The sequence below is a fragment of the Numenius arquata genome, chromosome 8 (genome assembly GCF_964106895.1).
Source record: "Numenius arquata chromosome 8, bNumArq3.hap1.1, whole genome shotgun sequence".
NCBI classification, from domain to species: Eukaryota; Metazoa; Chordata; class Aves; order Charadriiformes; family Scolopacidae; genus Numenius; species Numenius arquata.
In genome coordinates, this window is record NC_133583.1 from 14,586,803 (window position 1) to 14,613,940 (window position 27,138).

A 27,138-nucleotide genomic window follows, 5' to 3' on the forward strand; every position below is an offset into this window, starting at 1 on the left:
GATTTGTACATTTTACCTAGGAGTACAAGAAGCTAGATTTACTGACACAATGGTTCTTCATGCCTGTTTTTACGTTGCCTGAGATATAGTTGCTGCTATCTTTAACCCCTCTTTCTTCTTCCAATGGTTATTTTATTCTGATGTCTTTGTTCCTATCATGTCCTTATATTTTATAAATCGTGAATTTTGTGTTAATTTTTTAAAATATTCTGGTTTATGATTCTGTTTCCCTTCTGTTTTTTAATCAGTAGAAGCTTACCAGTTGAAATGCAGGCACTTGCTGAGAGTTTCATGATACCATCTCTAAATTGGCCTATTTTTCAGAAAAAGTCCTTTTCGTTCTAGCACTTTGTGTCATGCTATTTTAGGCAGTTTTGTGTCAATAGAAAGTAAAACCTTGGACTGCATTAACAATATTGGTGTTGCCTTTTATTTAAGAGTCAGATCAATCTCATCTAATCAGAACAACACATAGTCACTCATGTCTTAGGAACTTTAATAAAATAAATCAGAAACAGAATAAAAGGCGGATCAGTTTGCAGCACTCTGGCTTTCCTGCAGCCAAGTGATGAAGTGTCTTATAACAAAGCTGGGATAAAAAGGCAGTTTTGTTTGGGTTTTAATTAGTATTAGGTTCAGACTATGCTATGTGGTGTGGATTTTGAATACCAGTCAATAATGATAAAATCTTGCAAGGTCTTTTTATCAATTTCTGAACAAAAGAGCAAGACTCATCTTCCACCATTATTTTAGGAAGTACATGATATAAACTGTCTCCTCTTGGGATTTTTTGATATTTAAATTAGTGGTAAGATTGTGTGCTGAAGTTACTTTTGAGGCCAACAAAGGATGCCAGAAATGTGCAGAAGGAGAAAGCAATGACCAGCTTTTGTTTAAGGCTCATTTTGGTTTAAAAGTAAAGAATACGAGGAGTAAACTTAAGGTGAAGAAAAAGATCTGATTACCTGTCATTTTTGTGTGGGTGTGTTAATCACTGTGACAACTAAGCATCATCATGAAATCCCAGGTGTGGGCATCTGGTTATGCAGAATTATAATTAATTTGTATGTGTAGAATTGTAATTAATTTGTATATGCAAAGTGGTTACCAGAGCTACTACCAATTGCAGTGATACAGATGTCATATAGGGGATATAATGAAAGTGTAATTTCATAAATGAGTACATCTCTGAGGGTTTATTAGAGTAGACATTGATGGTTGCAGAGATGATGGTATCAGTACTTTATCATAGATAAAAGTGTCAAGAGTTCCATTCAGTACAGTTCAGGCTAAAATAAACTCTCTGATGTTTGCTGTTGGGTAGGGTTTTTTTTTTAAGTTTTTTATTAGGCTCCCTGGGCTTTTTATTAAAAGAAATTAAAAAGACAAAGCAGCATCGTTCCAAAAAATGATGTAATGGATAAAAAAACTGCTATCCTTAACCTGTAAGGATTTCATTAAATGTTCAGAATATCTCAGAACTTGTTAAGGCAAATTTGAAGCCCTCCAGGTGACCTCAGATAGAAAAACAATCAGTATTAAGGTGTCATGCACATAACATGGTAGTATCTTTGAATCAGTACCCCAAAAGTATATCACTGAATCAGGTACCCCAAAAGAAAAACCGCATACGTAGAACAACATACATTCCAGAACTGAGCCTTGTGGGAGTCTCCAAACATTTGAATCTGATTGGAAGAAAACCCACACAAAATAATAAAGTGGGAGTCATTTTCTGATCTTCTCCAGAATCCTGAAGTCTGCTTCATTTTACCATCAGGGATAGAGAAGAAAAGCTTTTAAGTCAGCCAGCATCAAATTGATTCATAAAGCAAACAGGAAAAGTATTATGAGGCAAGGCTTCATGCTATGATAGACATCTAGGAATACTCATCTTTGGCAGTCTATTCATCTTTGGCTAAGGGGGTGGAAACTCTGGTTTGTCTCCCTGGGTAATGTGTGGAATCCTGTTTATACTCCAACTCAGTTTATGTGGCCTTGGGGAGCAAAGTCTGGTCTTAGAATTAGCTGTAATTTTTGCTGATCAGATAGTCGTATGACCGGCCAACTATTTTTCCATGACTTTTGTAGGAGAACTATATGACAAATCTATGACATACTCTTATTTTTAAAAACATTTGTGTAGTGAAGGTACTTGTTTAATCTGAGACCAACAGCTGGTGGTGATTGAGAGATTCCCTGTATAGGTGATTTGCAAAGATTTCTTTCTTTTTATATTGTGAAGAATTAGTTGCAAATAAAAAACCAACAAGGAAAAAGGACCATTCAGATATACTTTTTCAGAAATGCCAAGTGCAAAATTAGAAATTCACTGTTGTCATATGTTAGAGGTAATTTAAATATACATGCATATAGCTGCAACATATTTAATGCATAAAAGCATGCAGACCTACTTAACTTCAGGTATGCATTCAAACACATGCACCTAATCTAATTCTTGCAGGCAGTGCTGTGGTTTATCAAGATATCAATAGGCTATTGCAGGTCAGAATCTAATTTAACAGTTTATCTAACTGTTATGTTTTAGTGCATCCATTCTATGGAAGCAGCAGAGTGGGCAAAATACAATAGACAAGGCAGAGCATATCCAACTCTTTCTTCTTTTTTATATTGCCATTGATTAAGGTATCATTGTTAGTCATGGTACAAATAAGGAATGAAAAACTGCCCATGCCCCCAGATGTTTGCAGGCTAAGATTGTGAACAGAGAAGTCAGAAAAATGAGATCAAACTGGTGTGATCTAAATGGTCTTAATTTACCAGACATTTGACTGTAACCTGGCTACCTAACTGTAATTCTACAGATCATAAGTATTGATCTATTTCTGTATACATAAAATTTTCTGTTAGCTACGGACACCTTTTTTATTTTAACCAAAAATGCATGCCAAACCTGACAATTTCAGGATGGGTGTCTTGATATTATGCCCTGTCGTATACTACATTTCAAGTTAAGTAATCTATGTTCAGTTAAACGGTGTACGTATGTCTAACTTGTCCTTTAAGTTAGTTTACTATATTAAGCCATACAATTTTTGGAATGTATTTTATAAAGATGTTTATTATCAGTAGATTTTAGTTTAACAACAACTATAGTTTTTAAAGAGTGGTTGTTTCTCAAAGTCATTGATAAGCAATATGCTTGTTGCTGAACAGAACAAGAGACTGATTGATAGTTTGTGATACAAAAAAATAAGACTTTTAAGCTTGTGGGTTATTAGGTAGGTGAAACCCAGAAATGTGATAGTATAGGCTGAGGGGGGGCAGGATAATAAATGTGCACAATCCATAGCTGTTTTTGATTGTTAGTCAAGTTGTTCATTGTTTACTTCACTTCAGAAAAGAGGATTTGAGAAGTAGGAATAAAGATAATTAGGACCCACCGTGTTACGAGTTCTTGATGACCCGACCCCTCTTCCCCTCCCAAATTTACACGGATGAGCCAGGAGAGGCATAATTTGGAAGATACAATAGCTCTGGAATCAGCTAATGTCTTTGTGGTGAATGAACCAAGCTTCTCAGCCTACCAGGCATAAATGTGTTTTTCATGGTTATAAAGTTAGTTTGAGTGTGTATGTGGAGTGTGTATGTTAGTTTGAGTGTGGGGTGGAAAGAACAGGGAAAGACATGTACCATGACAGTCCTGTCCTTCAGAGGGGAAGGGCGCTAAAGGACTAGAAACAGAACTATATCTGTCCTATTTCAGTTTTGTTTTCTAATAAACTGCTCAGATGGTTTGCGGGAGGGTTATAAGCATCATCAAATTCTTAAATGATGATGTTTCCTTACATCTTTACATTGTTCTTTGTAGATATGTAAGGCTTTTTTATTGAGATATTTCATACCAAGATAGAACTTCTGTATTTTATAAGAGACCAAGTCCTGCCATCTTTATCTCTTTTTTTATAAAGACCAGTAGACATTAATTCTGCTAATTGTATGCCTTAACTAATGCAATCTATTTTTCTTTTACCTGTGGATTAAGACGCATAAAAAAAAGTATGAAAATGTGAAAACTGAAATGTAATTGCTACTGTAGAGGGTGCGCATCAACCCACTATATAATTATTAGCCTTAAAATGTCAAATTTAAATATAATGTCTTTAAATTGCTTATTGCAGATATTAGAAGAAAAACTAAGAAGAAACTACAGTAAAAGATTTTAAATGACTTAACAGTGTTTGAATTAGTAACACAACTGAATTAATTCAGTTTTGATGTTTAGGCAGAAGCAGCAGCATTGTATTTGGACTAAGAAATTACTTGCTGGCTTTGTCACTGTTGACATTAATTATTGATAGGGGTTTGAGAAATAGCGCATGTGCCGTCAGAGTTGACTGTAATATAAGATAGGTACTGCAGTGATGCTAGAGGGATTATAGAGAGCGAAGCACCTGTAGCATTTGTAGTTACATGCTTCTAATCATCAGACTTTTATTTTGTTCTAATAAATTCATATGAGTGATTAAAGTAATGGAAAGATGAGTCGTCAGGCTTATTTCTATCGTGTTCCTCCACAGGAATTACATAGAAGAACTCAACTTCAGCCCGAGCCAGCAAAGACAAAGGCTCTTCAAACAGTTATTGAAATGAAGGTATGGTCTTTGCATGTTTTCCCATATGTTATTTTTGTAGCTTGAATTCATGTACTGGATCTGGCTGGGATGGAGTTCATTTTCCTCATAGCAGTCTGTATGGTGCTATGTTTGAATTTGGGACCAAACCAGTGTTGATAACACACTGATGTTTTAGCTGTTGCTGAACAGGCTTACACAGAGTCAAAACTTTCTCAGTTTTTCACTCCGCTGCCCCCCCAGCAAGTAGTTCCAGGGTGGACAAGAGACTGGGAGGGAATGCAGGCAAGAAAACTGACCTGAATTGACCAAAGGGATATTCCGTACCATAGTATGTCACTCTCAGCAATAAAGTGAGGGGAGGACATTCAGAGTTATGGCATTTGTCTTCTCCAAGTAACTGTATGCATGATGAAGCCCTGCTTTCCTTGAAATAGCTAAGCATCTACTTGCTGATGGGAAGTAATGAATGAATTCCATAACTTGCTTTGCTTGTGTGCACAGCTTTGCTTTACCTATTAAAATGGCTTTATCTTGACCCATGAGTTTTCTCACTTCTGCCCTTCTGATTCTCTCCCCATCCCACTGAGGGGCAGTGAATGAGCAGGTGTGTGAAACTTACCTGCCTACCAGGGTTAACCCACAACCATTTATAACTTTTTCTATTAGATCATTAAATGCTTCCTTTGCTTTTTTTTTTTTTTTTTTTTGCTTCTCAACTTATTTTGCTGTAAAGCTAGGAATAAGTAGTATTTCTTTCTCCCAGACTGTTTTCTTAATAAGACTTGATTAAAGAAGTCAAGTGCAGCATTGCTGAATAATGAGAACCAAATATTGCTTTTAAAAAGAATCAGTGGCAAAAAAAAGTTTCAGGTGAGCCAAAGTAGATGGAATAAAGAGACAAACAGAAGCAAACACAAACTGTCCAAGGCCGATGTAAAATGTTTTTCTTCTTGCTCTTTAGAAACAATACTTCTATTGGTGGTTATTTGGCCATCATTTTACATCTAACCTAAGGAAAATATTCATAACATCAGTAGAGTGATATGACAAAATGTCCTGTCTTAGTCCTGAATATAGTTTCCTCTTTTTGATATATAATATTACTAAAGTGCTGTGGCTTTTTTTTCCCCACAATAACAAAAGATAAAAATAATAACTTAAAATGTGAAAACTGGTATTTTCACAAATTCTATGAGGCTGGAATATACATCTTTAAGACAAATAACATGAGACTTGAGATAATTTGTGAGTTGCCAGTGCTGCCTGAAATACATTAATGATGGTCTTTCATTTCAGTCTTGAAAGGAAGTGCAAATTAAAGGCCTCATTTTGCCCGTGACTTCTGCTGTGAGCAAATGAGTTCAGCATGTCTGAACATTGTGGTAAATACATAGTTACAACAACCGCAGGACTTAATAACTACAGTATCTGCCTTTTAATAGATAATAATTAGCTTGGATTATATGAGTAACAAAGAAGGTTCATCGATTTCAGTATTCCATCTTCAGATATGTATTTGCCTTGGACCTTCCCTGTTTGTTCTAGTTCAGAAGTCTAAGAAATCTAAAACGTGCTTTTGCAGTAACTTGTTACTCTAAGTATATGGGAAAGTAGGATACTGGCTGAGAAACTTGTTTCTTTCTATTAATATTAAGAATTATAAATTTAAAAGTTTTGGGATACAGAGATAGTATGTTAGAATAATTTATGGTCTTCCATGTGGGTTATTAACAAAGTAAAGGTTATACTGCAGAGTAATTTGCAAATCCTCTTCCTGTACCAAAACTCTGAAAAGAACGAGGGCTGGGGGGGCACATGAGACACGCGACGGCTGTAGCTGCTCTGACTGTGTCTGTCCCTGAAGACAGCAAAGTCTGTTCTGTTTATCTTCCAGGAGAGTTGGGAGTGGTGCAATCCTCCACTTTTTAAAAATCTGATCTTTGTAATGTGGGCTTTCATTTGTCACAGGTGACACTGTATCTGTGTTGCTGGAGCATTCTGATGTGGAGCTGCCTTTTGGCGCTGAGGCACACAGTTTTTTCTTTTCCTATGAACACACGCTCCCATGGGGTTGCCCTGTCTAAAATAGGTCTAATATTGAACAGAAAAAGGGACAAATGTAAGATGTTGAAATCCATATGATTAAACAGCAGTTTTCATTACAAGTTCCAGCTTTGGAATCTTTTCAAGTAAACTTAAATTGTCTTAATCCAGACAGCATTTGTTTTGAAAAAAATGTGGAACATTTGTTTTGAATGATCAAGCATTGAAGCAATAGTTTCCCTACAGTGTTGAGGGTAGAAGAAGGGAGAAGATTACCCTCTAATATGGCAGTCTGAGGCCATACACTCCCCCATGCAGAGGCTCCAAGCAGTATACATTTCTCTTTACTGCACTCAACCCCTCCCACCCTCTCGCCACACTAGCTTTTCTTTGAGTCCCTTCCGTTGCTCCCCTAGGCTCTGCCAGGAGGCGGCTTTCCCTCCTTGATAGATCCCTCCATTCTTTCCTGTGGTTTTCTTCTGTCCCTTGCCACTGCTGAATGCTTTCTGTCCCTTTTCCCAGTCAGTCCTCCCATTCATCCAATGAAGTATACCCATTTCTCCTACCTATCATCTCATATGTAATTTTTTCTTTTTGTCCTAAACAGCTTTTTTTCTGCCCTACCTTTCCTGTCCTGTCATGCTCTTCAGTTCTGTCTGAAAACTTTGCAAGTAGTTGCATGTTCTTATATATAATTGTATTTTCTGCATAACTCTCCTGCATAACGGACCTCCTTGACCAGTCTCTGTCTTCTGGATGGGGCTTTGAGCAACCTGGTCTAGTGAAAGATGTCCCTGCCCACGGCAAGGGGGCTGGACTATATGATCTTTAAAGGTCACTTTTAACCCAAACTATCCTATGATTCTATGATCTTGTTCAGGCGATTTTGGGCTTAAACCAGTGATACTGCTTGAGAGAGAAAATCAGAAATGAGTTGCCTACAGATACGACATAAAGCGCATCCTAAGTTGTAGTGTATTGACCATCCTGACCATCCTATATGTAGTCTAGCAAAAGAATTAAAAGTCTTTAAAAATGATAAGCTGTAAAGTAAATGAAAATATTTGTGGTTTACCTTACTTGCAGAAAGAGCCATCTTTATTTATTGATCCAGCTTTAATATTTCAGGTATGGGTTTGGTTCTAAAAAAGTGTGTATGTGTGTTTGCAGTGCAACATACTCTTATTGTTAAGATTGCATGAACTTTCACTTCCCTCTGTCTTCAAAAAGAAACCTGAATATTCTCTGTATTAAATTGTCAAAGTTAAAAAAAAAAGGATATTTTAAGTGTGGTCATGTATGGTCTGTTGATAGCATGTGTGCATATTTGCATTTAAATGCAATTTTTATTGAATGTGAAGTTTAAAATACTTGCTTCTGATTGCTTTTTGAATTCCCTACAAGTAGGGTTTTGGACACATAGTTTAAATTTATCAGGTATTTGAAATAAGGAAGAGTAGCATTTCATTAATTTTCATTTCACAGTAAGACAGACTGGAAAGCTGTATTTTTTACAAATGTTTTGCCCTCATTGTGGAAACTCATTTGTAGAATTACTCTCCTTTCCATTGTGGGATATTATGCAGGACATACACTAGTTTTTTCATTTTCCAAAAGAGTTAGATTTCTGCTAGGTCCAGCATAGAAATAGCCTTAACCTCTCTCACAGAATATCTGCAACACTGTTCTCATAAAGGAGATGAGGAAGAGGTATTGGTTACTGCCGGAAAGAGGGGATAGATTAGGGTGAGTACCCTGACCTATATCATAAATCCTGCTATATAATCTTATGTCTTTTAACAGATTTTGACGGCCTGACTGGAAAAAATCTGCACAAATCTTGCATTGTTGTAGAACTCAGAAGACATTTATTAGTACCAGTTAATACTAAGCTGATTCCTTAATATTACTGCAAAGGAATCTTCTTTGTGATTCAACACAGACCCACGTAGTTTTTTTAGAATGCTGCTAATGTGGATAAGTCTTAGAGGTTTGAAGGAAATACTGCATCTGTTCCTATTTCAGTTTCTGAAAGATTGCCAGACCCTGTGCCACAACAAGAGCTGGTTGAAAGTTTTACAATTTAAGTTTTCTGTGGGAAAATGCTGATTCAGCTGAATCGGAAGATTTTTATGGGAATGTGCCTATTCCGTCAAAACTTTTAGTGAAAGCAAAGCTATCTAACTTTCTATCCAACCTGTAAGTCAACCCAACTCCTTTGTGACAATACCCCCTGGGAGCTCCAGGCTCTCTGTATTATCTTTGACTTACAAGATTCCCCACTTTCTAGGAGTTGTTCAGACAGGAAGACTTTCAGGTTTCCTGGGCAAGCCTGAAATACAGCTGTTTGGTGTATTTGCAGATTCATCAGTCCTGTATTGTTCATACATAAGGAGACAGTACCTTTGATTTGAACAGTCTGTGAACGAAGGTGATGTCTGGCTTCTCTTCTGTCTTGTCATCACTCACATTTTTGATAAATTATTCTGAAACAGATTTTAGTCTTCAAAATTTGTGAAATTACTGGGTCCTGTTCATAGAAAAAGTTAATATAAAACTGTCAGTGACAATTTTTCTAGAGATAGGAAATCTAGTTTTTTTACAGCTGTAATCACAGTATGCAGATATTGAGTAAAAATGAACTTTTCCTTAGAGAGTTCAAACTTGCTGTGGTAAAGTAGAAGTACAGAAAATGCTTCCAAAAAGTTATGTTAGATACTTCTCATAAAGCTTAAATGTTATTTTGTGATGTATAAAATTTCTAAAAAGTGTAGCAGGCTGCACTATAAATTATTTCTGCCATATTATATTTGCAAACGTAAAATGCAAATACAAAAAGCTAGACTCTTAAAGACTTAGCTGGAGAGATTGATGAGGACTACTCCCAGATGAAATGTCATAACAGGTCATGTAAGTAATAATATAATTCAGTACAAAAATAATTCTAAAGTGCACTGAAACTTAGGATTTGCTTTTATCTTCAATAATAGGAGTAGGAAATTTCTAAAATGAACTCTAATGGAGCAAGCTGATTTGATTGTAGCATCTGAGAGCTACAGTAATTTATTGCTGTCCATAAGCCATAGCTTTTAAAATTCTTTTTTTCTCTTTTTTTTCAGTATTTTTCTTTTTATGCAGTTTCTCCAATATATAAGATTTAATGAGAATCCCTCCCCTTTCTTTTTTTCATTCCATTTCAACATTTTATTTTACTTTCTTCTTTTTTAAAAAAAAAGTTTATGGAAAAATGTTTGTGAAAAGAACAATTTATATCTTGAAAATATTTATTTTCTGTCATGTGAAGGGCTAGTCATTTAGTAGAAAAATCACTTGGGTTTTGTGATCATTCATACAACTTTTGCTCTATGATAAGAGTAATGCTGATTCCATGGACAAATATTAATACAATTTTTGGATTCTGCTATTGGAAATCTATCATGTTAATAATGTTAGAGGAACATACTAAGTAATTTTAGTTGCATTTTACCTGTAACTTGAAAAGTTGATATTAAAAAAACAATTCCAAAATTATATTAAATATAGGCATAAAACCTAAAAGCTGGTTGGAAGTCTTCAAGAATGGATGGTGTTGGTGGGGTGTGTGTGGTGGGATTCCATTTATTTATTTTATTTATTTATTTATTTTAAAGTTGCACCCCTAGTCAGCTCCTTTGTGTTTTTTAATTGATTTTTGGTGGAATACTCTTTCTTTTTGACCATACCCTTCAGGAAAGGAAAACATGGACTGCTGATTAAGATTATCATCAGCATTTTCAATATCAGATATTTTCCAGACAAGAAACAGAGTGAGGTAAAAGATAAGAAACAGCAAGTTTCACATTCCAAGAATGTGTGGGTGGGGTTTTTTGTTTTTTGTTTTTATTGCCTTTGCATTCTGGCACTTTTTTCTCTTTCTGGGTGGAGCTCCTTTTCTGAAAGGGGATGCAGTTAATTTGGAAACTTGTCAGATGCATGAAAGGGTTTGGTATTCCCCTTCTAAGTACATTACTTTGCCTATATGCATGAAAGTATGTTTGCTGATGTGGAAGGTAGCTCTTTTCAACTTCTATCTTAAATTCCTTTGTTTCGAGATTTCTTATTGATAAGTTTTACATCCTTTTACATCACTGAGCTCTTGTCTGGATTAAAACACACTGAAAAACTCTTCAGACAGGAACAAGAGTGTGTTTGAACAGTTGCACAATCCAGAAATATTTCTGCCAGTGAAAACAGGTATATCACAGTGTGGTGCAAGTGAGTGAATCTGCATTCAGCAGCAGGCTAGATGTATTTTTCCCATTTTCACAATGTTAGCAGTATGCAAAATTTGACAAGTCTATTTTTTCTGTTTCTCTCCCTTCTTCCCCCATCATCTTATGACTGATTTTTTTTTTTTTTTTTTTTTTTTTAAGCGAAAATTTGTATTCTGGACATGTGAAGTATATGTAAGGGACCTGACTGTATTTATCAGTATTCTGATTCACACAAAAATTTTCTGTTCGCTTTGTATGACTGCAAGCAAGTGCTTATCCTGCTGTTCATTTTAAAGCCATTCTCTTTGTATGGTTGAACTGCCATATATGTACCTATATCAGTATAGTGTTATTATTAATTTACTGTGGTTTTGATTGTGTGATTGAACAAACCTGTTTAATGAGGGCATGGTCTTTCACAGAAGAAATGTGCTTTTAGTCTGATGCTAATTTTCAACTGTTTTGAATGAGTTTATTTCCATGTTCCACCACTTGCTACAGTCATAGTATTGTAATTTTCTGATGCTTTCAGTCTTACAGAGTTTGATTGAAAATTTGTTTGCACATAAATAAAAAGAATTAGATCTTATAAAGACATTTAAGTTTAATTTTTTGCATTACTTTGGTTATGAGGAATGCAGCTGGCTATTTGCAGAAGAGAAAAGCCAAGAAAGAAGTACTGAAGTGAGTCCTGCTTTTGGGAAACACATCCATCTGCTTCTACAATTAATTATATTGCAAAGGCATTTGTGATTAATTATTAAGGCATTGATTATTAAGGGTGCTAAAAGTCTTAATGTAGTTTGCTAGTGAAATGCTGAACTTACTTCAGTGGCATCAGGCATTCAGGCTTAAGATCACTGTACTACAATTACTGTGGGAGTAATGACAGAGAAAGAATATTCTTTCTATCCCATTGGAATTAATGAATATTTGCCTGCAGTATATTGTGTCTCATGATTGCAAAGCCCAAATGGAGAGGTACAATCAGGGCTTTATCCTGTCAGATCCTGAAAAACCTCCAGAGATGGGCAACCATTTCCAGGGCTTGTACTCAAAATATAACACTTGGAGGTATTGCAAGGCTACTTTTAGGTTCCCCTTGAAGACTTCTCTTCTCTAGGCTGAACAAACCCACTTTCCTCTGCCTCTTCTTAGAGACCAAGTATGCCAGCCCCCCAGCCCTCTTGGTGGCCCCCTACTGAACTCATTCAAGGTCATCAGGTCTGTCTTGTACTGTAGGGCTTAAAACTGTATACAGTACTCTAGACAAAGTCTAATGAATGCTAGGTAGAAGACAATAATCTCTGCCCTTGATCTTCTAACTGTCTGTGTACATGTGAATACAGCCTAGGATGCAGTTTGCCGCCTTTCCTGCCAAGTCACAGTGCTGGCTCCTGCTAAGCTTGCTGTATACTAAGATCCTTAAGTTTTTTTCAGCAGAGCTGCTCCCCAGGGAGTTAGTCCCCACCTGGTATGGCTGCAAGAGGTTCTTCCCTGCCAGATGCAGGACTTTGCTTTAGTCTTTTGTTGGATTTCCTAAGGTTCTTGTCTGCCCATTCATCCAGTCTTTCTGGCTCCCTTTGGATAGCAGCCCTGCTCTTGAGCATATTGACGGGTCTCCCAGCTTGGTGTAACCTACAGGCTTTGTGAGGAAGCACTCTTGTCACATATTTCAGGCCTCGGATAAAGATATTAAACGGGACAGGTCCCAGTATGGACCCCATGATACTCTTGTTATTGGCTTCCAGGTAGAGCACAACCTATTAACCACTACCTCCAAGCCTGATTATAGAACTAGTTTTTTTACCTTGCTAGTTGTCTACCCATCCAGACCATAATGCCTTAACTTGGATACAAAAGTATGGGAGACGGTGTCCATAGCCTCGTTAAAGTTGAGGTAAATGACACCACTGTTCTTTCTTCATCCACAAATGTAATCATTTTGTCACCAAAGGCAATTGGGTTGGTCAGGCATGATTTACTGCTGGTAAATATGCACTGGCTAGCGTGACTAGTCCCCAGTTACCTTCTCCTTCATGTGATCAAAAATGTTGTCCATAGTTTTCATAGTTTTCCCAGTGAACAAAGTGAAGCTGTCAAGCTTAGTAGTTCCCTGGTTTGTTCTTTTGATCTCTTCTTGATGATGAGCGCAACATTTGCCATCCTCTAGTTGTCAGAGATCTCCCCCAGTTTCCATGATTTTTTGAAGATGCAGTGTGGGCTTCAGGGATATCAGCCAATTGTCTCAATGCTCTTGGGTGCAGCCTGTTGAGTCCCTTGGGTTTGTATGAATTGAACTCTCTTAAGTAAGCCCTGACTAAGTCCTCACTGTTGATAGTCGTCTTGCTTGAACCCTTTCATTAGCACAGAGGCCTGAGAGACCTTGTTCTTGAAGACTTAAAGCAAATACTTGTTTCCTATGTAGTAGGAAAATTTAAGCTCAATTGCTCTGACTTTTTGAAGACAGTGTGGATAAATTATTTCTATGCAGACCTTCTAATTGGGTCAATCTGTGCTATGAATTATCAAATGAACTATTATGTGGCAGCTTACTTTTCTAGGCAAGCTGCCTCTGTATCCTAAATGCTTTCATTAATGGAGATACACGGGAAAGCTCTTTGTCGTTCATTGTGTTCATGTGACATTATTTTGCAGAGAAGCTGTGAAGTTCTAATGGTAATTTTGGTGGGACTGTTTCACACCACACAGGTAGAATCCTTTCACACAGCTCCTATAGTGTCAATTACTGTTTTTGACTCACTAACAATGGAAAAGATCTGGGCAAATAATTTTTTGTTTACATTACAAAAGAATAGTATTATTAACTAGAGTAAATACCATTCTTTGAGATGTGTTGGCTCACGCAGAAATAAGATTGGCTGAGAATAAGTGTTCTTTATTTCCTTGGTTGAAGACATAAAGGATATTCAGGATAATCTGCTCAGGTAGTCTAGGTAAAAGCATCTGTATGCACTCTGGCATGTTAATTAAATCATGTTATCATTTAATTTTTAAGTAGAATTTCTCTGGGAGTGAAAATTGTAATACAAACTTTAATTTCATATTATGAATACTTTTCCTGTTAGATCTTGGAAGACCGCCAGGATTTCAGACTATGAATATGAATATTTTCACTTGTTTGTGAACAGCTTTTTGTGCTGCAAACTAAATACGTAAAATCTTTCCCATTCAAAGACCTCTATTAATTTAACTAATGTAAGAAATAAGAAAATAATAAAAGAAAAAATTTTTTAGTCTGAGACTTAATATTGACTATAAAGATAAAAGCTAAAATGTTAGAGGAATGATAGTGTGACATACAAATGATGTGGTTAATCCTTACATAGCTTTGATTCCATATGGACTTGTAACAGTGGTTGCTAAATCTCAAAAAGAAACTGGGTTTCATTTTTGCTTTAGTACCAAAAGTTCAGGTGCTTTTTGGAACTTCATCCAAACTATCCTGTGTCTTTGATTGCTAAATTTGCCTAGCTGTATTATGAAAGAAGATATTACAGGAGTTCTGGTTTTCCTTGCTTTAGGCAGCCTAGAGAAAGCACTGCGGTACTCTTAGAAATCAGGAAAATGAAAGTAATTTTGAAAAAAGAAACAGAAGCAAAGTTGTAGTTAAGCAGAGCTATTCAAGCTTAGCTTGTCCTAGTTAAAGGATCAATTCAATTTGTATTTTTTTTCCACAAGTTAGCTTTCTAGGTTAATATCCTCATCTAACTGAATCAGGGCTTGTTTGTTCTTTTCATTGACCTCAGTGGTACAAGAACTTCATCTCCATTTCTTATTTTTGATGGGTGGTTGCTCCCTCACGTTCTTCAACTGATTGTCTGACCATCTGAATCACAATGTTTTCTATTTCTTAATAAATGTCTGCAAACAGAGCCTAAAGCAGACCGCCTAATGAGTGATTTTCAATCTTTTAAACAGGAAATTACAGGAGAAGTTTGCATAATCACTTTTTCAATCTTTCTAACTCTCACTGAAGAGATACAGTCAATTTCCGAATGACTGGCTAGTACAAAAAAACACGTGGCAGCCATTGGCTGTGATGTAGAAATTTTTTAGTGGTTGTGGTTTTGTTTATTTTGGGACTCATAATAAAAAGTGCTAGATACCCTCTTAGTTTTGTGGCTGAATTAGTGGAGGAAAAGTATATGACGAGACACATTTCCTCTTGACAGCATGCAGAACTCTATGGAAATAGGGAAACAGCCTCAGGTTGAGTCATATAGTGAAGTAGACTGTCAACCTGCAGTAGTGATGAACTGGCCTCCATAGACTAAACTTTGTGTTTAAGAGCTTGGAAGAACAGCCAGGCCTAGGTGGTTAGCAAAGCAAACAAGGTTATGTTATCATGTACACTTGGGAAATGGGGCATCTTCCATTCTCCTTTCCTCCCTAGCTGTGTAGGAATAAAGATGGAATTTTGACCAGAATGGATTGTCTCCAGACTGCACAACAGAACCTAGCATTGCACGCTTTTTTTCTGGTGGTGAAAGAGGTCTAAATTCTGCATTTCATTAAGCCACAATCAATAGAATTACTCTTGGTTTGTGGCACTATGTGCAATCTCTATTTGTACCTTATTATTTGTTATTCCTGCAAGTACAGGTATATTTCTGTTATGCTTTAGTATACATTTTGTATCATTTTCAATAATCTCTTTTTTTATAACTTAGGATACAAAAATAGCTTCACTTGAGCGCAATATAAGAGATCTAGAAGATGAAATACAGATGTTAAAGACAAATGGAGTTCTGAATACAGAGGACCGAGAAGAAGAAATCAAACAAATAGAAGTTTACAAAAGTCACTCAAAGTTCATGAAAAATAAGGTAAGGTCTATTAATAAAATAGTTTAATGCTGTTTAAATAATGGAAACAAAAGTTTTAACTTGACCGTTTTCAAAATGAGCTTGTCTTCTTTTGGTAAATCTCAACTATGTCATACTCAGTAGCTATGGAGGAGTGAAGCATTTTGGATAAATAAAAATGTGTTTGTGTTTTTACTTAGTAAGAGGTAAGGAAAAGGCTATTTCACCATTTCTGCAGAGGCTATCCTGAGTCTATACCATATCCCGTTTCCCCTTTCTTGTATATAGTGTTTTAATGTTGGCTCTTTGAATTAGTTCATAATTTTGACTTGGACCATATTGGCACAACTTTAATTGTGCGTTTTTTTCTGGCTTTGACTGTAGTTTTACAATAAGTACTGCAGTTCCATAGATGATGCCAAATTGTAATCTAGTATTTTAAAGATCTGTAATTTGATGACTTTGTTCCTGCAGAGTACCTTTCATTTGAAATTATTGTACATAGATAATTGAGTTGACCACAAGCAGATAGTAAATGTGTAGTGATGTAACACATTTCCTGGTATCAAGCTCACAAAACAGCTTGTTTATCAGAAGTAAAGCTTGATGTCCAAATTGTTGTCCCAGCTGGTCTTTTTACCTCCTTGCATTTTGATGTGCTCAGTTGCTGTAGGTAAAGATGAGCACTCAAATAGTCTTTCTTGTGAGTTCTAATATTTCTTTTGTGATATTTTTATAATTTATATATATTTTACTATTTCTGCTGGTTTATTCCCAGCTCTTTACCTTGAATGTGTTTTGTTTATGAAGTGTTAAAATACTGAATTTAAGTACTCAAAAAAAGAAGAAAAAATTGCAGCTAGGGAGTCTGAAGCTGATGCTCCCATTCTCATATAAATAAATTTAGGTTTTGGAAATAGCATTTTTTGTATAAGCTAAAATAAGATGGGGCGAAGCCAGTCACAGCAGTCTGAAGTGGAAACACTGAAGAGGAAAGCCAGCCATCTTATCTCTTGCAGTCATTTTAAAAATTTGACCATAATGCCAGAATAAAATCTAGGCAAACAGATTCCATAGTAATGATTATTATGAAATAAAAGTCGGTCCATCCTAATTTTTTTGTTTGGGTTCTTAATCTGCTTAATATTTAGGGGGTTTGTGTATGTGGATATTGTATATGTGAAATTCTAGGAAACTGAGGTGAATTGATTAACTTTTTCTGGAATGTGTACTTTCAGCTCTTAAAAAGCTGCTTGAGGAGGAGCTGGTACTATTAGCTCTCTAGAGGCCATGTAAACAAAAAAAGTAGGAGTTAATTGGCTTAAAGTGTAGTTCTCTGCCTACCGTTGGCTGTTGATGCTAAAATACTTAGCAACGCTGATGTTTAAGTACGAAGTTTGCAATATCAGGTACATAAATACCATTATCACTCTTTCAGAGTTGGGCAAGCTAAGATTCAGAGAAAGTATGGAGCTTGTCTACAGTCAGAGAATGAAAAGGTGTCTTTTCATTCAAAAAGCACCTTCTGGAGAATCTGAGTTCTCTGATTTTCAGTTTTCTTGTGTAAATTGGATCTTCATTATCTTCTTGACAAGATGCTTTTACTTTGTCTGAGTTCCACAGTGAGTACAGGAGTAAGAAAATTCACCATGTGTAGTATTGGATAGTGAAGATTTTCAATCTTAGAAGAGCTGTTACTGTCCCCCAGTTTCGAAACTGTAGTATCTTGTAAACTACCTCACAGGAAATGCTGGTGTCTTGGGACATTGGGGCATATTTTTATCTTTTCCTGGGTGTTTGTGCTGCAAAAGAAATCAAAGTGTTGGTGCCTATGTGGAATTAATCCAGATTTATTAAAAATAAAAATATCACAGTATATATTTATTCTGTTGAAAAAAGTAGCTCTTAAGCTACTGAAAAGTAGCTAAAATTCCCAAGTAGCATTATCATCAGGAAAATTATTTTGCCTAAACATCACTAATGTCAAAGCAATTCCATTTTAGTAATTTAGCAAAACTCCTAATGCATCTTAGCAAATTTGTTGATACAAACGTAATGTACAAAGCCTAGTATTTTGTTAAGTTTTCTGTTGTTTTTGAGAGGTAAAGCTTCAGTATATTTCTGTGGCACAGAAAGCAGACAAATGATAAGACTCTTAAAACATGCCTTGTTTTGTCATGATCTTCTGATCTTTGATAAATGTGACATTCTGATGAAACTTTGTCTGTTTTCTTTCACCGGTCCTTTTCTTCCACTTAAAATTGAGATTTGCAGAAGAAGATACTATTTTTATTATTAATCTGAGAACCTTTCAAGGTAGAAAAGTATTTGTGTAGCTGTCAGCAAACAGATCTTATTATACCTGATCTGTTGAACCTGGCATTGTTGATAAATTGTGATAAACAGAAGTCTTGATTGATGGTAAAGAGCAGAACAAAACTCTTCTCACAGTTAACAATCTTAGGTGCTATAAAGCTCTTAATACTTCACATTTATTCTTGAATTATAATTTGTTTTAAATCTGTTTTTGATTTAAATAAATGGGATGGTGTTAAGCAGAGGCCAATACTGAATATTATTTATTGTACGTGAATGGCAGAGAATATTTGGAAGTGTTCCTTTTTAAAATAGATCTTAGTAATAGTCACTCCTTCCAAATACATAGGCTTTAATTTTGACTTGCAATTAAATAGAAGTTGTGGAAATGAGAAAGAAAACTTGCCTAGATTTCCCCCCCACTTAATGAGGACTCTCCTTGCTCTGTTTTTTAAGGGATAAAAATTGCTATCACTCACATGAGCCAGAAGTTGTCAAAACAAGTCTTAAGATTTTCATGACTAAGGGATATGAAGCTTCAAATATCTTCATTAAGAATATGAAGAAAACATATACAATGATACGCATTTTGAAAAATAATTTTTGCTTTGCAAGACTTCCCTTACTAGTGTTCATCCTTTTGCTAGCAGACAGATATCTAAAGGAACACTGCATTTTTTTCAGGTGTGAGTTTGCAGTGTGGAATTTAAGTAGTTCTTTCAGCATGCTATTGACAGGAATGAGTATGAAAATGTAATGACAGTTCAGTACAACTTCATCAAATTACTGTTAACATGAATTTTAAGAATTGATTAGGCTGTAATAAAGCACTCTAATGTCTGTCTATAAGAACTTTTCACACTGTATGATGGAAGCATGATTTTGTAGCATCAGGTGATCTTGTAGAAGAAATACACAGGAAAAGAACCACAGCATTTTTTGGTGGACAGGCCTGGAAATGTGATAAACACTTTAAAAATAGACCTCAATCAATATAATCTGTAGAATTTACACATGGATTTGTAGAGTCTACTATATGCATCCACTTCATTTGCATTGTTACTGTTTTTCTTTTACTTAAATCCTTCACTTTAAAAAGCAATTGTTATTTGTGACATAAGACCAGATCCGTATGATGTGTAAATCAGCATATTTGCATTTAATGGAATTATTTACGTAATGGGTCCATTAATTTTAATATGCAATATTCAGGGGAAAAGCTGTGATTGTTTGTTTTGTTTTGATTTCCCAGTTACTCTGTGTAATGTCATGTAAGATTTTGGTGTGTAAAAATAATAAAGTAAGTAAAAGGATAATGGTTTTCTGGAAACGCTAGTGTCTAAGGAACTGAAGTTATAGGAGGTGACAGAGAATCATAAACTGAGAAGGAAGACAAAGGAACTAGGATTTCAGGAAGGAGGTGAGGCAAGATCATATTGGGCAATGTTGAAAAAGTGGTGACAGGCAAATTACACATATGAAATACGTGAGATAGCGGGAAAGGTCGCGATCAGAGGACAAACTTGGAGTTCTTTAGATGCTACAGCACTTATACCCAGGCTTGTAGATTATCTTCATTGTAGTCTTTATAAAGTACAAAAACGTTTTTCCCTTTGTCTTTTTTTGTACTGAAATTGGGAGATATCTTGAATCATGACCATTGGTCTTCCATACCACTTAAGATACAGCAAAGTGAAAATGTTTGCACATCTGTTGGAGACAGACATTTATTTCATGCCCTGTTTAATTTTTTTTATATACACTAATAGATAATGTAGAACTTTAAAAAAGCAAATATACCCAGGTCTAAAAATTTCTTTTTAAAAGTGGTGTGGTTTCTTTTTATGCCTTTGGTTTTTTTGATACTTAATTTATTTTAAATTGAAGTTTTAGTACATTTTCACGATTATACTTTATTTTAATAAAACACTGTTGAAAAGCATAATTATTCAAGCCTTTTTTTTTTTTTTTAAAGATTTTTTTATTTGAGAGCTCTAACACATTTTCAAAATCCTGGCAATTTATAGGTCTTGTAGACAGAGCTTTATACTAAACAGATTCTGTTTCTAAAACACAAAGAACATACCTGCAATGAAAATGAAGCTCTTTTTTTTGTTGTTGTTGATTATTTCTCAGGACGTGGGTTGTGTCATGGAAAAAAGTGGGAAGAGTTTCTAGGAGAGATTAAGCATCTGTGATGTTCACATGGGTCTCATATAAAGCATGTGATGTAATTCATATTGGCTGCAGATTTACGTTTTGTCTTTATATCTTGTAGGCAGATTTTCCCATTGTTCATTTTGTATACATTTTTGTCTCAGTTGCTATACTTGCTTACATATTTTGGCAAGGGATGGAGGAAAGTCATTTGCTTTCAAGAGAAAGTTTTCTCTAGCAGTTTCTTAACTGCACTCTTTACATTTTCTTGACATCTGTTTTTTGTATGCTTCTATTCTTATTTTGATATTTTCAGACTCTGAAGGTGATTGCTTTTAGTGCTAGTGTAGATTCTTGATTTTACACAGTAGCTCAGAGGTGGCTAGCCAAGTACCTTTACCAGCTAGACAGACACGTTGAGATTTATAAACAGAAATAAGGAATAAATATATTAAGACATACATATGGACTATAGTTGGAAGAAACATTTTTTTTAATATAATTTTTAAGGATACACTTGCAATGTAAACCAAATATAGAAATATTTTGATCAGCAGTAAATGTTTCCAGTGACTGTGCCACACAATATTGAATCTGTGAAATATTTTATTGTGTTGATCTTTAGGATGTGGCTGAGTAGGATCAGCCTGTGGATACATATTCTTTTTTTCCTGGGGATTTTTGAATCACTTTCCAACTTGCCCTTCTAGATTTCTTGCATCCCAAATGTCTGTTGGGATGCAATTGATGGGAGAGAATGAAAGGAGCTCTTCTAGCACTTCTCTGGTTGTTGCAGAACTGAAACCTGAATATTAAAGAAAAATTTCTAGGCGTCACAGTCATCCAGAAAACTTTCCAAATATAAAGTGTGGTTTCTTTGAGTTACGCAGATTCACTGAGGTGTTTTATTTCAAATAATCCTCATGAGATGATGTATGGTTGCTCATCTGGTGACCAGTGTTATTTCACAGGACGTAAAGAAGAATAGTTACGTCACCTATTTCACCATCCTTTATCATCATTCTTTATATTGTCCAGTGCTTTGTTCAGATTCCTATATTCTAAATCCACCACGCTTTTATGTTCTGTGGCTACCCCTCCTGTTTATCATTGTGGAAAGGGAAGAATAATCACAATTCCATGACATGTATTGATGAACCTTAAAGTCAGAGAAGCTCCCTGTTAGTGATTGGGTTTCTGCTGTTTCCCCTAGGATATGCTTTTACAATCTCACAGACCTTTCACTCTGTGGAATTTTTTATAACATTTTCCCCAGACTTCTCTTAAGTTAATCTCTTTGGCTTGGCTTTCCTAGTACCTGAGAGTTCCACATGAACTGCCAGGGAGGAAAAAAGGAGGTGGGGATAGTGGGCAGCAACACATTTGCAAGAAAAGTAAGGTTAAAATCCCACTTCTCTGTTTTCCTCTCTTTACAAAGATGCCTGCTTTACCTTATCAGGCTCCTAAAAAACTTTGATTCAGTCTGGCGAATGATAAGTCACAAGAATCATGCTGTTGGAAGGAATAGGCTATTGGATTGAATTTATACTTTTATGAACACTTTTTTTCCTATGCATTTTTGCTGTCCTGCCAGACTTGCCTCACACAGGATAAATTCTTTTGAACGTAAGTGAGGTCCATGGTGAATTTATAGGCCAAATCATCGTGTATAATCTTTAAGAGTTTCCTTTTAACTTCTGCAACAGCAGGGCAATCATTCTTAAGGCAGGGTATGTTAAATTACAAGAAACGCAATTGCAGTTGTGAGTGTAAAAAAGTCCAAATCTTAATTGTCTTCTAGAATTTACAAGTGACTGAGTTGTCATATCATGGTCATTCATGACTTTCAGATTTCAAGTGCAACTATGAATTGGAAAGGATCTAACCTTTTTCTTTTCCCGTTACAGATTGACCAACTGAAACAAGAGCTCTCAAAGAAAGAATCAGAACTTCTTGCCTTACAAACTAAGCTTGAAACACTTAGCAATCAGAATTCAGATTGCAAGCAACACATTGAAGTGCTTAAAGAGTCACTTACTGCCAAAGAACAGAGAGCTGCCATACTTCAGACAGAGGTATTCTATCTTCTAATCATAAAATGCAATAGAAATATTTAGTTAATAGCATGAATCAAGGTGATGATGTGTTTTTTGCAAGTCTGTGTAGAAGGCAATTTGCTTAAGAAGAGTGAAATAATTTAAAACCCTTTAAATGCCAATATACTTGGTATGTATATTTTGATAGTACACCAGTTCTCATTCTAGAATTTTTTTAGAAGCACCTATGATTGCATTTTAAGAAAATGTTTGTGCCTAATTCTCATTGGTTTCAATGGGGGGAGCTGGGCCTTAATGACTTGATTGTTGTGATTTCCTTTCTTGTTTTTTCATCTGTTAGTTGACTGAGTTTTCCTTTTGATTGCTCTGGCTTGATGCTTCCTTTCCACTGTGTATTTCTATTCTGAAGAATGGAGCTACTTATGTATTTTGAAGGGATCTGTTGAAGGGTGCATGATATTAATCTGTGGTTATTGGTTCAAGTGCAGTCAGCATTTATTTTAAAATATGAATAATTTCAGTCTTTAAAACAGGCCAGTGCGTTAGTTATGTGTGTATCTACAAAGTCAGATCATAAAAATATCGAATACATGGCTGAGATGGTTGTCACATTTGATGGAAGGTGTAAATCCAGTGTTAAAAATGATGTCTACTAATTCATTTAATGGGATTTTAAAAAGCTTCATAGACTTGGAGGGCACAATGCTCATCAGATTTATTCCTATTATAACTTCTTCATTTTATTTTTAACTTGTGTACCCCTTTCAAGAAACAGAAATACCTGGAAACTTCATACAGTGCAAATAATTTCTATTAAGAGAAATATATTATTTAGGGTATACATGAATCTTACAGAACGTTTCAAATTTCTGTCCAACAAAGCTCTAGGAGAAAAAACAGCTTAAACCTATCCTTCTCATGGAAGCAGGAAATAAATATTTCTAAGATTCTGATTATCCCTCTGTGCTGCATGTCATATCTTCTGTACATTAAGAAGATACAGATGAAATCTTGGAATTTCCAGCTTGTGTTTAATGGCCCAGCCAGCATATGTATATAATACAAAATAATCATAATAGAACAAGGGTAAAAACTCCAGCAATTTTGGCAGATCTCAGTCTAGCTTGTGAGTAGTAAAGATTACATATTTTAAATCTTTGGCTGTGCAAATCTGTTTTGCAAGGTTTGTGTTACCTGTCATGCTGCTGAGATGGTGATGAATTCCTTTGATTCTCCACTAGTTCCATTTTCTAATTCTTTATCAGACCAGTATGTATTCAATGCATTACAGTCTTACGGCTGGCCAATGGGCAATGGTAAAAAGAATGGAATCTATAGTGCCCTTGATGAAGGGCTGCTGGGATTGTGCAGTCCTGGTGAAGAACCAGTTAGTTTCTGACAGAGATTCAATTCCTCTTCTTCCCGATTTCTACATAAGGCACTTGAGCTTGAACGTTTTTTGTGAAGCAATTTAAGTTAAAATTAGCTGTAATTGCCTGTTGGTGTGCAGGTGACAACCGGTTGTATTGCATCCGCTTATTCTTAGTCTCTCAGGGAAACCAAATGAAAAATTGATGTTAAAATGATCAGAAATGTAGCTTGATAGAAGGAATGCTATATAATGGCAGAGAACGAATTCCTTTTGTTTGGCTTAATATCATGTTATTTGTGATATAAGTGATTGTGATATTTTGTACAAATAATATGAGATTCTTCCAGCTTTCAATGGAAAAAAAAAAATTATCTGTAAGCTAGGTAGGTCGTTGCAGATATGAGACTGAAACATGAAGCAAAACAACTCATAAATGTCTTCACAGTATATCTTGGTTCTAGACAGTTAAGGCTGTCTCTGCATGGACTTGCTAAATCAATTAAGCCTGAATTTGCCTGTAACTGAATTGTCAGAAATTGTGTTTTTATTTCACATGCATTATTGTCAGCTTTTGGTAATTACCTCATAAATTGATGAAGCTCTGAAACACTGCAGATGATTTTATATTCGCTATAGAAATCTAGATGATTTCCATTTTCGGCTTTCTGTGTATGTAATGATTTTATAAGACAACAGCTTTTTGAGTTTCTTTTCTCTTTTTAAGATATCTTTGTAAACAAAATGGGGGAAAGTTGGTGAATTATGTTCACCTCTTATGGGAAGTAATTTTAGTTAAAATTTGCTGCAATTGTCTGTTCATGTACAGGCAGTTTTTGGCAGAACAGTCACGTAAATGTAACTATTTTTTAATTTTAATTTTTTCTGGGAGATCATATGAAAATGAAGGCCTTTGAGTACTGGGTTAATTCCAGACTTCATTTCAGGATATGATGCATCTCGAGATGTATTAGAAGCAACATAAAGAAAACAAGTTCCAATTCCAGTTATACACATGTATTGATGGAGCCACTATTTGAAATGGTTTACCAAATAATTTCAATCTAATAGCAGATTTAAAATGGGAAATACTTCACTTGCCTCAAAATTTCTTCTATTTACTTTTGAATAGATAGCATTACAGGGTGTGCTCTTACATGCACCATTTACCTATGAGACAGAGACTTTAAATGACTTGTGTTAAACTTTAAATTATGTCATCAATTTACCTAATCTCAAAATACTTTAATAACATGCATAATCTGGGCAAAATTAATTACATTTTTAATCCACTTAAGATGCACTTAATTTTTGTTACTTTCCTGTACTTTTTGGTGGAGATGTAATGCATCTCAAATCTGCTGAAAAAGATCTTTACTTTTATGATATAAGTAGAAATAAAGCACACCCATTAGTTTATCAAGCCAGGACATACCAGGAAAGAGTAGTACTTTTGTTTTTTATTTTAAAGCCTCAAAGTTTTTGTAGGCACATCACGGGCTGTACAACTTTCCATCTAGAAGACTAGATATTCAGGGGTTAGAAATGAAGAGCGATTTCCGGAGTTTGATAACATTGAGGCTCACAAAAGATATGTGGTTAGTCTGAACATATTTTTCACCTCTTTTGAATAGACTGTGAATCGAGAGCTCCTTAAAACTCCCGAGGTATCCAGTCTTGCTTCCTGGAATAGAGCCTTATAGCAGCTTTCATCTCGTAAGAAATATGCTCATATAACCAAAGACAGGATTTGTCATAAATTGCTGTGTAACTATGTGAGAATGTTACTGGCTTTTTCTAACAATCATGAAAACAAGTGACAGATCTCTGTGTCCAGGCAATTTCACAGATTAAAAAATAAGATTCTTCAAGGCTGAAGTGCACATTCTACTGATGTTCTGTTGTTACATATTTTCAAGACCCTCAGGGTTTTGGCACATTCCTTACCACCCTGCTGTATGCTAGGGAGTTTTTCTAGTTAAAAATGATTGCCAGGATGTCTCTTCTCCACAAACTATTCTGTTACAACTTCCAGACTGGGTGTGCAGTTTATTGGAGAGAGTGTGTGAAGCTGTGGGCGTTCTGCAGAAACATGCTGGAGCTCTGAGGAACACGAGAGCTGGACAGCAGCTGAATTTGGAGATTGCTATGTCTACTCAATTAGTCCAAAGTCCTTTTTTCTTATAGATATTTAGGCAAAACCAGAAAGAACAAATCCGTAACATAAGTGACAAAAAGACACCTCAGTAAAAATTAATTGCTTAGGCTATAGACCACTTAGTGGATGCTGTAAGTTTGAAGGTTTTTAGAGCGGATCCTGTTCCCAGTGTTATTCAGTTATGAGATAGTTGAAAACAGGCTGTGCTACTTGCACTTTTTCTTATTCAGGATGGAAATGCCCTCTTTTTTTCCTCTTATTTCTTTTGGTGACTTATTTACCCTTATTTTGACTGACCAGTGGGCCAACATGTGGCAATAAGAATTAAGGAGGTTTTTTTGTTTGTTTCATTATATGCTTCATTGTACATTTCAATTACCAAATTTGTGCCTTCAGGCTGCATTCTACTGTTACATCCTGTACAAACTAAATGTAATGTGGCAAGACAGGAAAATTCAAAATGGTGCCTTAGAGTAAAATTTTTCTGAACTCCCTTTATACCTACTCTTAGTTTTATGGGGAGACTTTTTGGTAACCACTTTGCAAATATTTTCATATAACTCAACAATGTCTGTCTTCAGTACTCAGAAATATCCTGTCTTTCAAAAGGACCTTTTACATTTCCATTTAATCTTTAGTTTGGAGAACTCTAGGGGAGTAGAGGGATATATCTCATGTGAATCTTTGCTGAAAATGTTACATTTGGTTATGTGTGAGAGACTAAATGTGGGCTAATTCCAAGTATCAGCAGAGGCCATTGATGTTTGTTTCTGGTATATCTGTTTAGCTGTGTTAAATTAAATAACAAAACAACAACAAATCTAAAGGTCCTCTGATAAAGCTCATACATTTCCTGTAGAAAATGCAATCCCTGCAACAAGAGACCTGTGATAGGATAGAGGGACCTTCTATGCACTAAACTCAGGATTCTTCTCACCAAAGACCTGAAAATGAGTGAGTGTCATTTATGTGGTGATCAGGCATGTGGCTTGCCAGTGTAGATGGATGAGGAATAAAAATACTGCTTTGCCAGCTGGGTTCTCTCTGAGACCTGGCTTTTAAGCTGACTAAGCCAAGGCCTAGACTGTGTTGTGGTAGCAATCCAGAAATGATTCTAGATACAGCAACTTTAGTTCTCTGCAACTGGAAATTGGGAAAAGATTTTGTTTGCTTAGAGCAACTGAATCTTCTATGTCCAGGCCTCAGGTCTCATCTAAAGGGAGGCCAATGGGCTTCCAGCATCAGATGGGAAAGCAGCTGCAGAGGGATGCAGAATGAATGGCAGCCCTCCAGCAGGTGGAAATCATTATGGAAGGAATTTTGTACTGTACAAGCTATTGTGCGTCATTCCCTGCTGA

General features: G+C 35.7%; 1 protein-coding gene across 1 annotated transcript in view; it reads left to right on the forward strand.

The window, feature by feature from the left end:
- Positions 1 to 27,138, forward strand: part of ERC2 (ELKS/RAB6-interacting/CAST family member 2) — a 428,110-nt gene that overhangs the window by 89,848 nt on the left and 311,124 nt on the right. Inside the window, exons 4-6 of the mRNA XM_074152871.1 lie at positions 4,542 to 4,616; positions 15,589 to 15,744; positions 22,104 to 22,271. Of these exons, the coding sequence (XP_074008972.1) occupies positions 4,542 to 4,616; positions 15,589 to 15,744; positions 22,104 to 22,271 (399 nt within the window). The remainder of the gene's footprint in view (positions 1 to 4,541; positions 4,617 to 15,588; positions 15,745 to 22,103; positions 22,272 to 27,138) is intronic.